Source organism: Pieris brassicae, chromosome 10 (assembly GCF_905147105.1).
Source record: "Pieris brassicae chromosome 10, ilPieBrab1.1, whole genome shotgun sequence".
Classification (NCBI taxonomy): Eukaryota; Metazoa; Arthropoda; class Insecta; order Lepidoptera; family Pieridae; genus Pieris; species Pieris brassicae.
Genome location: NC_059674.1, coordinates 12,658,802 through 12,671,905, shown reverse-complemented (window position 1 = coordinate 12,671,905; position 13,104 = coordinate 12,658,802). Strand labels below are relative to the sequence as shown.

Sequence of the window (13,104 nt, the reverse complement as noted above, 5' to 3'; positions counted from 1 at the left end):
AGAACGAACTAGCGACTGACTTTAATTATTAATGTAAACAAAAACATATCTGAATTAGCACTAATGTTAAGAATATTTTTACGACAATGGTGCTAATTCTTGTTGTGAAATAGTTGTTAAGTCTTATTTCTGAGTTCAAATACGTTGGTGTCCTATAATATTATAAGGCCGTTATTCACCTTTCTTTTGAATAATATATTTCTATGAAAAGGACTCGAAATTTTATGAAAATTAAACTAATTTTAACTAATCTTATTTGTAAGTATCGACTTGCTATCATGCAAGAACGAACTAGCGACTGACTTTAATTATTAATGTAAACAAAAACATATCAGAATTAGCACTAATGTTAAGAATATTTTAACAGAGATTTTACTTAGATATATGATTTATAACTCTTAATTACTCGTTCTGTTTGCTTCTTGTGTTTACTTAATATTTATCTTATAGTTATTTTCTCATATTGGTAAAGTGATATAATATTGGACATGATTTTTATTACTTTATTTATATATTATTCTGTTCTAACCTTTTCTATCTTTCTATTTCTTGTACAAACACTATCAGAAGTTCCACGGACTGGTATGCTTTAGTGTGAATGTATTATTCTATAGTTCTAGTACTGCTAAATATCTGAGACACCGTAGAAGTAGTTGTAATATTGTGTTTTTATATTTCCATTATTATCCCATACAGAAACTTAAATTAACATAAATTGTATGGTCACGACGAAAAAGGTAACTAATAATTTATTTTTAAGCATAATTATGTTAAAGTCGTATTGCATGTAATTATTCAACTCTATTATGTACGTAAAAACTTTATTAATTTTTAACGTAACCGGACCGGATCTATCCTTTGAATGTATTAAACGAGCAAGTGCTAAAAGCGCACATAGAAAGTCCGTTAGTGCATAGCCGGGATCGAACCTACGACCTCCGGTATTAGAATCGCACGCTAATATCCCTAGGGAAACTCTGGTCATATAAATATTTGACGCATATGTATATTTTGAAGGTTTATCACTTAAAATCATAGTAGTGATATTATTACTATTGACTTTCGAGCAAATTTGTGTTTATATCGCTAGCAAGATTATTTATATTTTATCCCATATACATATACCATTAATACAATAAACAAAATACTCAACCGGAATTTCTGAGAGTAAATGACAATTTAAACTCTCACACATGTTCACAGAAGCCGATATAAATAAACCAAACAAAAAACATAATTGGATTTCTAAATTGAAATAGGGTGTTGTCGTATAACATGTTCCTATATATAGCTATACTCTGTATTATAGATTTTTTGTCCATTGAAATGTTACATTTGCTGAACGTTTGATAGAGGACGCGATTTTATTTGAGACATAAAGGGGGGTCCATAAAACTTAACCTCAAGTTTGTGGGGTTGGCGCCTTGTCCCCCGGCCGCCATGTTGGAAAAAGGGGTGAAAACACGTTATTGGCTATAGCCAGGAAATATATCTTCTAAACTATCCATCGTACATAAAATTTGTTAAGACACACTTGGTAGCAAATTGCTGTCCCTACAATTATGTTGAGAATTTATCATAATAAATTCAAAAAGTTATAAGTAAAAAAGTGAAACAATTTCCTATTTTGCTTAATAACTTTTTTTCTTTATATTTTATCAAAAAAACTATGTCAGAACGTTTTTGTGGAGGATCTCTTTCTGAAGATGTTCATATGTATTTTTTTTTAATTTCGTTACTTGGAAACGCTGTAAAAGCGCTCCAAAGTTGACCGGGTTCGTCAATGTTCAAAAGCCGGACAAAACAACATGTTTAACTTACTTTTATGATCTCTCGTTTATTTTAAACAAATTTTCGAAATAATTATTTTTTTCATTCCTACAATTTCACTTATTGGTATCCCTTGTAGGCCTATAAAACAAACACCTTGCTGATGAGGTAATCTTCGACATAATTATATTATTAATCAATTATTAGAATGGCTAGCCTTCCCATTTCAAATGTTCAGTTTGGCCCTCAAATTGTAACATTTCAATGGACTATTTGAATTTATATAGTCTTGCTATAACGTTGTCAAATTAATGGCGTATATAGCAGTTATACTTCCGTTTACAATTAGTGGAATACGGATGGCCTACAAAAAGTATCAGCGAAGTATTCGCAGAAGTGTATGTTGCAGGCCCTCACACATTCTATAATACAGTGTTTACCAACCGTTTGTGCCTAGTCATAATTTAGACTCGGGTTCTATATTTAAAATTGTACTCATTATTGCCCAATTTGACGGCATTAAAATTCAATTTCCGATTATTTATAAGTGACTATAAATATATACAATAACTAGCTGACCCGGCAAACGTCGTTTTGCCATATATATTATTTCCAGGAAACATTTTTTTTAGTTCAATAAAAATAACCTATCTACTATAATAAAAATAGGGGTTGATCGTATAGGGGTGACAATTAAGGGTTGTATGTATTTTTGCATGCTGTATCATAAAAATATAAAATATTAAAAAAAAATTGAGGTGGGCACCCCTTGTCACTTAGGGGTTTGAAATATAGATAGTAGCCGATTCTCAGCCTTACTGAATATTCATAAAAAAAATCATAGGCATCGGTCGAGCCGATTCGGAGGAGTATGGGAACAAACATTGTGACACGAGAATTTTATATATATAGAGATATAATAAACCTATACAATCTTTTAGTTTTATTTATTGGCTTCAAAAAATTCAAATTAAACATTCATAATTTCATGCACCGGCCTAAACGGTTGACGCTAAATGACGAGTCATACCATGTAAACAAACTTCAAGTTTATTACGTATTAATTATCATTCTTAAATTACGCAAATACATACATTATATTCGAACAAACTCAATTTTCAACGAAATTAAACACAAGACAGTGTTATGATAAACGAAAAAATATTATTTACATGCATAATAGTTCATAATCGATTCGACAAAACGGTCATACCGTTTGGTGTCTTGCGACTCAAGTATCAATAATTGTTGTATAGGCTTTTTGATAAATTAAAGTTTTCAAGTTATTTTACTGTAACTCTATTCAAAGCCATGTTTATACGGATTACTCTTATAATACTATAAATTAGGCTATTTTTCATACTGTGTGAATACATATACTATTTATATAGAAATAGTTATTACCAGTTAGATTATAAAGTAATTGCTACTACGGATATTTTGCTATTTCGTTTGCTCGATTATTCAACGAGATTCGAAACCACGTCCTTGACCCTCGACCCCTTTTGCAAATTTTAGTGTGACCATACTAGGTCATATTTATTTATTATCCTAAATTATTATTTGAAGTCAAAATATAATTGCGAATACTAAAACAATAGGTATTATTTGATAATTAATTGTAAAATTATTTTTAGGTTGGTAGATGACAGATGCGTGGTTTGTCCTGAAGCTGGCGACCTAACTGATCCACCCAAGAAGTTTAGAGGTATTTATTTTATATATTAATTAGAATTTTTCATTAATATCGATTTTAAGTCTGAATATAATACTTCTAGGAGCTGTGTTGGCCTAGTGGCTTCAGCGTGCGACTCTCATCCCTGAGGTCGTAGGTTCGAGCCCCGGCTGTGCACCAATGGATTTTCTTTCGATGTGCGCATTTAACATTAGCTCGATCGGTGAAGAAAAACATCGTGAGGAAACCGGCTTGCGTTAGACCCAAAAAAAGTCGACGGCGTGCGTCAGGCACAGAAGGCTGATCACCTACTTACCTCTAATAGGCACAACAACAAATCATCATGAAACAGATACAGAAATCTGAGGCCAAGACTTAAAAAGGTTGTAGCGCCGTTGATTTATTTTATAATACTTCTAGATTATCTTAGTAAAATTGGTTCGACGTTTGGTAATTAGACTCTTTGAAGGACGAGAGCCTGGCCCGTGCCCGCATTACATTTTAATTCCGTTCCGTAATTGGAGTATACAGTCCGTTTATGTAAAATTGTATGTAAATTATATAGTAAACCGTAATTTAATAAATTTTGTTTAATAGGACGACATAGCTATACGAATCGTACTCGATATAAGAATGTTAGTTCTTGGATACGTGTCCTTTATTGGTATGGGAATTGTCGTAGGTATGTCAGGCATAAAAAATATCATAATAGCAAATCAACTAAATTTCCATTTTCAAATCAATTACTTATTTATTAAAAGTATTTATGCCAACAATTTATAAAAAAATAATAATAAATCAATGGCGCTACAACCTTTTTAGGTCTGGGCCTCGGATATCTTTATCCATTTCATGATCATTTGTTAAACTAATAGGCATGCAGGTGATCATACCGCTGTGCCTGACACACGTCGACTTTTTCGATCTGAGGCCGGTTTCCTCACGATGTTTTCCTTCACCGTTCGAGCTAATGTTAAATGCGCATACAGAGAGAAAATCCATTGGTGCACAGCCGAGGATCGAACCTACGACCTCAGGGATGAGAGACGCACGCTGAAGCCACTAGGTCAACACTGCTCTCTATTGGAGCACAGCCGGGGATCGAACCTACGACCTCAGGGATGAGAGATGCACGGCGAAGCCGCTAGGCAAATACTGCTTTGCCAACAATTTATATTTAGATTTAAAATTATAAACTGTCTCGAATATTCGCGTGAAACCAAGCATGACCACGGGTGGATACATAATTTTGCAATTGGGTTTTTTGTAAATTGTAAACAAACGCGTCTTTATTTAAAATTGTGTAATTTTAAACGTGTCTATACACACTATTACATTATTATAGATTTTATAATACAAATCACTAACAGCGGCGTGTTCCATTAGCAACTTACTAATGACTAAATGATCCCATTAAATTATTATAATTTTCATATAACCCACCTGATATATTTCAGATTGTCTGTTCAAAATATGTCCTATGAACCGGTACTCCGCACAGAAGCAGTTCTGGAATACTGCCAAGCAGTCAGCGAACGCCAACGCCGACACAGACACGGGGCTTTTGAAGAGGCTACATGTTAGTAGATGCTGGACGTCAGTTGTTCCTTTTTGAATAAAAATCTATAGCCCATACATACGTACATACTTAACGCCCAGTCTTGACTATTAAATATGAAATGTGATTGTGTAATCTCGCTTTACACATGTGACACTTTTCCTTGAATCTATTCTGTAAACCCCAATTATTATTTCGCTTGAATCTAGAACTTTGTAACTTGAGTAACTCCAACAATAAAGCGAAAAAGAAAATCTAAAATACACGAATATTATTTTAAAGCGATCTTTATCATTTTTAAGATTAGACAACTTAAGTTAGTGAAATTACTTTGCCTATATTGATTGTCTTAGAACAATTAAACCGTTATAAATATACAATTATTGAATTCTCTCAATTACTGTGGCAAGTAGAACAGGGATTAAAGTACTTGAACACAATTACTACACGCATTGCGGATTGAACCACTTAATCCATATATAATTGGAGTATCGTGCTGTGATTTCTGATTATATTTTTAAATAAATAAGGTTTATTAGAGAGTTATTGATATATACTACTAGTATTGAACTGTCTACCGTGTAGACTGGAAGAATATTTGAAAAAAAAAAACATTTTTTAAATAACCTTAACAGTCATTGAAGCGTTTGTATAAGTTTTTCAATAATAAATACGCTCTATACTATAGTCGAATTCGAAGTTCAAATTACGCGTCATAAGCCTATTCTAGTTTTTTAGCATTAAAGGCAAAATACTAGCTTAGATATTTGTCTAACAATATATTTATAAAGGCATCGTAATGCTTTCTATTAAATGCTATTTGTCCTAATATGCGTAGAAGTCTTATATAATGATAACAATCGAAGACTAATGATATTTTTTAGACACAATTCTTTGCCAAGTGTTATATTTCTCGGAGATCTAAAAGATTGTGATGAAATATTATTTGTTCTGCCGCCGACACACTTTGATCGATGGTGCCATTAAATGCCTAGACAGATCTATTAGATCTTGTGGTATTTAGATTGATAATATTTATTGCTCATTTCGTAATGTGTTTATAAAAGAACAGTGGTTTTTATAAAAGAATCAAATTGACGTCTTCAATCGTTTTTCAATTGTGAGGGCCTTTGTAAGAGTAATAATAATCAAATACGACAGTTATTGGAACCACCACTATGTGGAACGACCTACCGAATGAAGCGTATTAATTAGAGCTCTAGAAAAGAGCGTAGCAATTCTTATTATGCCGGCAACGCAATGGCGAGCCCATGGGCATCGGCGGTATCACATAAGGTGAGCGTCATGCCAATAAGCCCCAGCTCTATAAAAATACACATTATATCGGTTTTTTTGAAGTGGGTTAAAAATAGAAGCTAGACATGATTCAAATCGGTTCAGTTAATATTGTTTGCTGTCATACATTTCCGAAATAAAACACGTTTAATTAATACATAACTGACGTAGTAAACTATGTCTGCTTAATTAGCTTATTATCTTAAAAGAGGTTTTTATGTTATTTAAGGAAATTTTTTGTCTAGATTATCACTAATAGCTATTCTAATATTATTATATAAAACTCATTGTTTCAGCATGCCGCGGAAATAGAAAAGAAGCAAAATGACATGGAAAACACAAAAGTCCTCGGAACAGTAGTGCAATATGGTAGTGTCATTCAACTACTCCACGTCAAGAGTAACAAATATTTAACTGTAAGTAGTCTTAATGGTTACTAGAAGTACTATGGAGCTCGATGTATTATATGGTGGTATAAAACATTTCAGGTACCTTTATATACCATCTTCAGAGTTTATAAGAAACTTAGAAATAAATTAAATTAGTAATAGAAACTTTATTTTCGTACAATGTTTAATACAATTACAGCTTTATGTATCACATTTACTTTACAGGTGAATAAAAGATTGCCTGCTTTATTAGAAAAAAATGCAATGCGCGTACATCTTGATGCGAATGGGAACGAGGGATCGTGGTTTTATGTTATACCCTTTTATAAGCTCAGATCGACGGGTAAGTTTTATGATTGTTTTACGCACTTACTTAATTAATTAACAAGAAGTACTAAGAACAACTTTTTGTTAATTAACTAAGGTATGTAGGTAGTACAAAAGTGAAAGTAAAAAAAAAACTTTTGAAACTTTTGTTTCTTGTAGAAAGTTATCAATAAAGAATAGAAAGGATCTCAATAAAGTTTTAAAATCGAAAGAGAAAAGAGGAGGGTATCATGTAATGTAATTTTTTTGAAGTTATACTTCGTTTCGCGCGTTAGGGAAAAATGGTGAGAGTAAATATTTACGTTGCCCGCGCACACCGTCGCAGAAAATCCGACATCCTGACGTTAGCTCTAGTGAATATGAAGCTATACTTCTTTTGGTGCATTAGGGAAAATCTATTTTCTAAAAAAATATGAGAGTAAATTTTTACGTTGCTCGATCGATAAGATTTTTTTTCTAACCCGTGTTTTTTTTTATATTTACAAATTTTGATGACTAGATACATAATATTGTATTTCGGACGACCGTCACTTGATTTTTTACTAGACTCACATTATTAAATTTTTGCCAATTTTATATATCACTCAATTTTATATTTTTATTAAGTGTTGTTTACGTATTGTGATCTATTGAAATGCATAGTATTTGTTATTTTCAGTATATCCTATCTCATTGTTCCTATACTAATTTGTGCTTATTACCAGTACTTACAACTGATAATTATGTGCATTTTTTATTATGGCTAGGTATGTACTTATTATTTTAGGTTAAAATTGTGTAACAATGGCCACCGAACCGTTCTTGTAGTACAGTTTTAGTTCTTCCTTGTCATTCCTTACATCCTTCCATTTTATATAATGTATTTTGTGTTTGCGTATAATGCGCTTGACAACACATGCAAGATAGTACTTAGTATACACATTGCTTTTCAGGCGATAACGTGGTGGTGGGTGACAAAGTGATCCTAAATCCTGTAAATGCTGGGCAGCAAGTGCTTCATGTGTCTGCGAATCACGAGTTACCAGATAATGGTGGATGTATGGAGGTAAGGGTTTAAAAAGTGTTAAATAAAGCTAATTTTAAGTTAAAACAGTCCTTTGTTTAATTTGATAATTCAAAATCTTAATTGATAATCAGCCTGACAGTGTAATGAACAAAATAAATTACCTATGATCATCTCGTTTATAGTGTTAAAATGTTCATTTGTTTATAAGCGTATTTGTAATACACAACAAAAATATGAAGGTGCAGAACAAAGAAAAACCAATTCGACTTAGGGACCTTCAAGAAAAGAGCGTACCCAATCTTAAACGGCCGGCAACGCACTTATAAGTCTCCTTCCCGTTTGCCTCCTCGTAAAAAAAATCGAGGTATTCTACTTTCTTCAACACAGTGAAAATAAGTGTTGAAAATGCGTTTATAATTTCTAGGTGAACGTAGTAAACTCCTCAACGTCCTGGAAGGTCACTCTATTCTTAGAACACAAAGAGAACCAAGAAGAGATCCTCAAAGGAGGGGATGTAGTGCGACTCTTCCACGCCGAACAAGAGAAGTTTCTTACTATGGACGCGTATAGAGAGAGACAGCATGTGTTTTTGAGAACCACTGGCCGGTCCAGTGCCACTGCCGCCACCAGTAGTAAAGCCTTGTGGGAGATTGAGGTAAGTGGGAAAAGCTTTCACAATAGCAAAGAAACCAGTATACATAAGAATAATTTTAGTTTAAATCTATTCACGAGTAGAACTATATTTGTATAATTTTTATATTGTATCAAAAACTAATTATTAGTATTCCTACAACTACCAGATGAAAACCAAGATTATCGTTTAAAAAAATATATTTAAATAAATAAAACAAAAGATAGGATAAGGATTTTAATATAGGCTTTACTAATACAGTCTATTGAAAACGAAGACCTAATTAACATTATTCAACAAAGGCTGGCAACGTATCCGTAAAATAAAAGTCTGCGATGATAAACAAATAACCCACACGCTAGGACACATTTAGACATTGTACATACGAAAGTAGAAAATGCTAATTGTTATGCTTTGTGCTAGGTGGTCCAACACGATCCATGCAGAGGAGGTGCAGGTCACTGGAACTCCATATTCAGGTTTAAACACCTCGCTACTGGGCACTACTTGGCCGCCGAAGCCTGCCCGAAAGCCTCGTAAGTTGTATTAATTTTTTTTTGCTTTCTTGACAATGTACGTACGTGTTGCAAAACAGAGAAAAAGTGTATTTATGAATATTTTAAAATTCTTATAACAAATATGTTGATACTCTGTTCTGTGTCCGGCAATAAGTTTAATTAACAATTTTTTTTAAATCTAATAACAGGCAAACGGGCAACTTGATGTGAAGCGATACCGCCGCCCATGGACACTCACATTGCCAGAAGGCTCGCAAGTGCGTTGCGGGCCTTTCAAGAATTGGTACGCACTTTTCTTGAAGGACCCTAAGTCGAATTGGTACGCTCTTTTCTTGAAGGACCCTAAGTCGAATTGGTACGCTCTTTTCTTGAAGGACCCTAAGTCGAATTGGTTCGGAAATACTTCAGTGGAGTTCTTGGAGCCAATCGTACACGTTAGAAATGACATAGTTGGGAGCGCCAGTATTCTAGAAACAGCAAGTAGAAAATTGTTAATTAAACTTATTGCCGGACACAGAACAGAGTATCAACGAAAGTTTATAAGAGTAATATATAGCTTCAATCCGTTTAAAAAGTGTTTTCTTAACAAATATGTTTTTCAGAGAATCGAGCAACGATGGCTTAGAACCAGCATATCAGCTGATATCAGTACCGCACTCGTCAGAAATAGCGACGCTCTTCGAATTGGACCCTACAACTATGACCCACTCGGACGCACCCGTGCCACAGAGCAGTTATGTTAGGTTAGTCAACACAGTACTAACTAAAGTTTGTATAGGAAAAGGCGTCCGTTCGAAAAGAAAGGTTTAAGGTCAGAATTCGACTTTAGCGTTAAACATTTTTTTTCAATTGGAATTATAATAATATAAGGTATTTAATGTGATAAAACTTACAGACCAAAACTATTAATTTATATATATATTTTGTCCATAGATTACAACATCTTTGTACGCACACCTGGGTTCATTCAACATCGATACCCATAGACAAGGATGAGGATAAACCTGTGATGTCCAAGGTAAGTAAATAAATAAAAAATTTATTTGCAAAGAAAGTGGTACGGTACATTCAGAATCAAATTATACAATAAAACCATACAAACAGCCCTGTTAAATAGGCATTCAAATGTCGTATTAATAATCATAATGACATAATAATAAGAACAGTGTTCATAAGCCTAATTTACACTTTAATAAATATTTAAACTAAAACGTTTTATATAGTAGATACTGATTGGTTTTCAGGTTGGTTGTTCAGTAATAAAGGAAGATAAAGAAGCATTCGCTCTAATATCAGTATCGCCCAGCGAAGTAAGAGATTTGGATTTCGCCAACGACGCATGTAAAGTGCTGTCTGCTCTCTCTACAAAATTGCATCAGGGGAATATTGAACATAATGAGATGAAGTAAGTTTCAAAAGAAAAAAAAAAGAAAATCATTTATTAAGTAACACAATGCACACTTCTAAACGTCAATAAAGAAAAACACATTAAATGCTAAATGCTTGTAATTTAAATAAAACTGGCCATAAACTCTCCGCCATTCAGTCCTCCGTCATTTCATCGCCAAGTTTTTTGTTTTACACAGTCTTAGTAAGGAGCTGCAACCATTACACTATGTTCCACATGAGATCTTAAGTAATCTATACTTAATCTATGATAATTAAAAAAATATTTAAAACAAAGATTTGTCCTCTATCAGCAGTAGGCATGGTGAAATTGGAGCACGCACTTTTACATTCACAACAACACGCAAATACTCAATGTATTAATTAACTCTATAATATACTACGTTTATGTACGTAATATGTACGTTAAGTTACGAGTTTAAATTGTCTTTACGAAGAGTTCATTCGGAATTATTATGTACCATACCATCATGATAAATTTTGCCTAAATTAGCAAAAACTATTTTTGTTTTATTAAGCTGTGAAATCGGTCTTTAAATTGTCCAAGTGTTTCAAGTGTCATTTATACAAATAATAAGCAATATACAAAAATCATACCGATCACTTGGACTTCGCTTCAATTCGATTATTATAAATCGTCTAAGCAAATAAATTCATTAACGCCAGCTGTACTTACGAAAAAACATGAGTCATTGTCCCGTTACGCTCATTTTACGTTTACGTCGCATTTATCTCTCTTCCACTCGAAGGCTTACGTATGCAATCATTTCGTCAATGTTTATGAAGTTGTCAGACAACCACTTTTTGTTCAGTTCTCTTTTTCTTTTTACAGGGCCCTAACTTGCCTCCTTCAAGACATAGTGTACTTCATAGCTGGGTATGAAAATGAGCCGAATAAATCAAAAGCCCTGGATCTTGTCGTGGAAAACCCTAATCGGGACAGGCAGAAGTTACTAAGAGAGCAATATATTCTGGGACAACTGTTTAAAATATTACAAGTGAGTTTTTTTCGATAGTCTTACTTTACCGTCAAATCATACAGGCTTTGAATTTGAATTACAGGCTTCACAAGAAAGTATTAAAAATTTGTATAGATGGATAACGTTTATGTGATAATAATGATGATTTACTAAATTGTATATCTATGACGTATGTTCCTGCGCAGGACATGTGATCTGTCTAAAAATGTGTATATATATGTGTATATATATATATATATATATATAGATATATATACCGACATATATATATATATATATATATGTCGGAGAAACACCTTCCCCAGAGACGTCATCAACAGTGGTTGCAGGTTTGGTGGGCGTCATGAGGGTAAAGCGCGAGCACAAAACACGACGATTGTAGTTTTCACAATATTTTATTTACACTGATGATACACTGATATTTTATGGTAGTTATTTAATAATAAATTATAAGTTTTAAGACCGAGCAGTGAGTTCAATGCACCAATCTAGCGACAAAAACTCAGGGATCCAACTCGATCCGTCTCCACTTCAAAAAGACCCCGTAACAACCAACGGACTGGCCTATATATAGATGGCGCTTCGACCCCTCTCGAGCAAAATGCTCTGCTCTCATTGGTCGTTTGTTTAATAACGATTACAATCTTATAAATTAGAAAAACGTAACTAATTTTAACTAAAACCACTAATTTGTTAACAGAAATATGTTTTAGGTTTTATAATATCGTAAAATCGCGTATTAAGTTAAATTAAGATTAATGCAACGTGTTTAAATGAAAAAGAGAATTTAATGTGTTATTGTACAATCAACAAGCAACTCGTTGAATGGCTTCCTCCGACATATGTATATATATAATAGTAGAAGAACCTTCTTCGTAGTTCTTAAAATCTCAAACTTTATGTTTTATTGTTATTTTTAGAATGTAATTTCTTTCTAGGGTCCATTTGAAGAATCTTCGGAAGGCGAACCGTTCCTAAAGATCGAGGAGCTCTATGATCCCAGATACGCGCCCTACAAATTTATATTCAGACTTTGCTATAGAATATTACGATTGAGCCAACAGGATTATAGGAAAAATCAAGTATGTATTTTATTGTTTGATTAAAAACCTCCAATAGGAAAATAATGTTCAAGTAAATAATAATTTACCAACAAATTATATCCTTTTATTAAAAAAAACTCTTCTCATTGTCTTGTCTTATTTCCATTACATTTTTCTAGTAAAAGATCTTTTATGAGTGCATTTATTTATTAACAGGAATACATAGCAAAGCACTTCGGCTTCATGCAAAAGCAAATCGGTTACGATATATTAGCGGAAGACACGATCACTGCCCTCTTACACAACAACAGGAAGTTGTTGGAGAAACACATTACCGCTGCTGAAATTGAGACTTTTGTTGGTACGTTCTTAATGATAAATATCACTGGATAATGAAATGCAATTCAATTTTTAAGAAAAACACTTTTTGAACGGATTAAAGCTATGTATTACTAACTTATAATTATTTACATAATTCTACATTTTAAATATTTTCCGACGTTT

At 33.1% G+C, this 13,104-nt stretch overlaps 1 protein-coding gene across 3 annotated transcripts in view; it reads left to right on the top strand.

The window, feature by feature from the left end:
• LOC123715822 (inositol 1,4,5-trisphosphate receptor) overlaps positions 1–13,104 on the top strand; it is a 56,159-nt gene that overhangs the window by 10,782 nt on the left and 32,273 nt on the right. For all 3 annotated transcript variants that reach the window (XM_045671145.1, XM_045671144.1, XM_045671146.1), the window contains exons 3-15: positions 3,408–3,478; positions 4,903–5,024; positions 6,596–6,715; positions 6,914–7,031; positions 7,948–8,060; positions 8,446–8,676; positions 9,076–9,188; positions 9,773–9,913; positions 10,104–10,188; positions 10,415–10,575; positions 11,410–11,575; positions 12,496–12,639; positions 12,817–12,961. In XM_045671145.1, the coding sequence (XP_045527101.1) occupies positions 3,408–3,478; positions 4,903–5,024; positions 6,596–6,715; positions 6,914–7,031; positions 7,948–8,060; positions 8,446–8,676; positions 9,076–9,188; positions 9,773–9,913; positions 10,104–10,188; positions 10,415–10,575; positions 11,410–11,575; positions 12,496–12,639; positions 12,817–12,961 (1,730 nt within the window). The remainder of the gene's footprint in view (positions 1–3,407; positions 3,479–4,902; positions 5,025–6,595; positions 6,716–6,913; positions 7,032–7,947; positions 8,061–8,445; positions 8,677–9,075; positions 9,189–9,772; positions 9,914–10,103; positions 10,189–10,414; positions 10,576–11,409; positions 11,576–12,495; positions 12,640–12,816; positions 12,962–13,104) is intronic.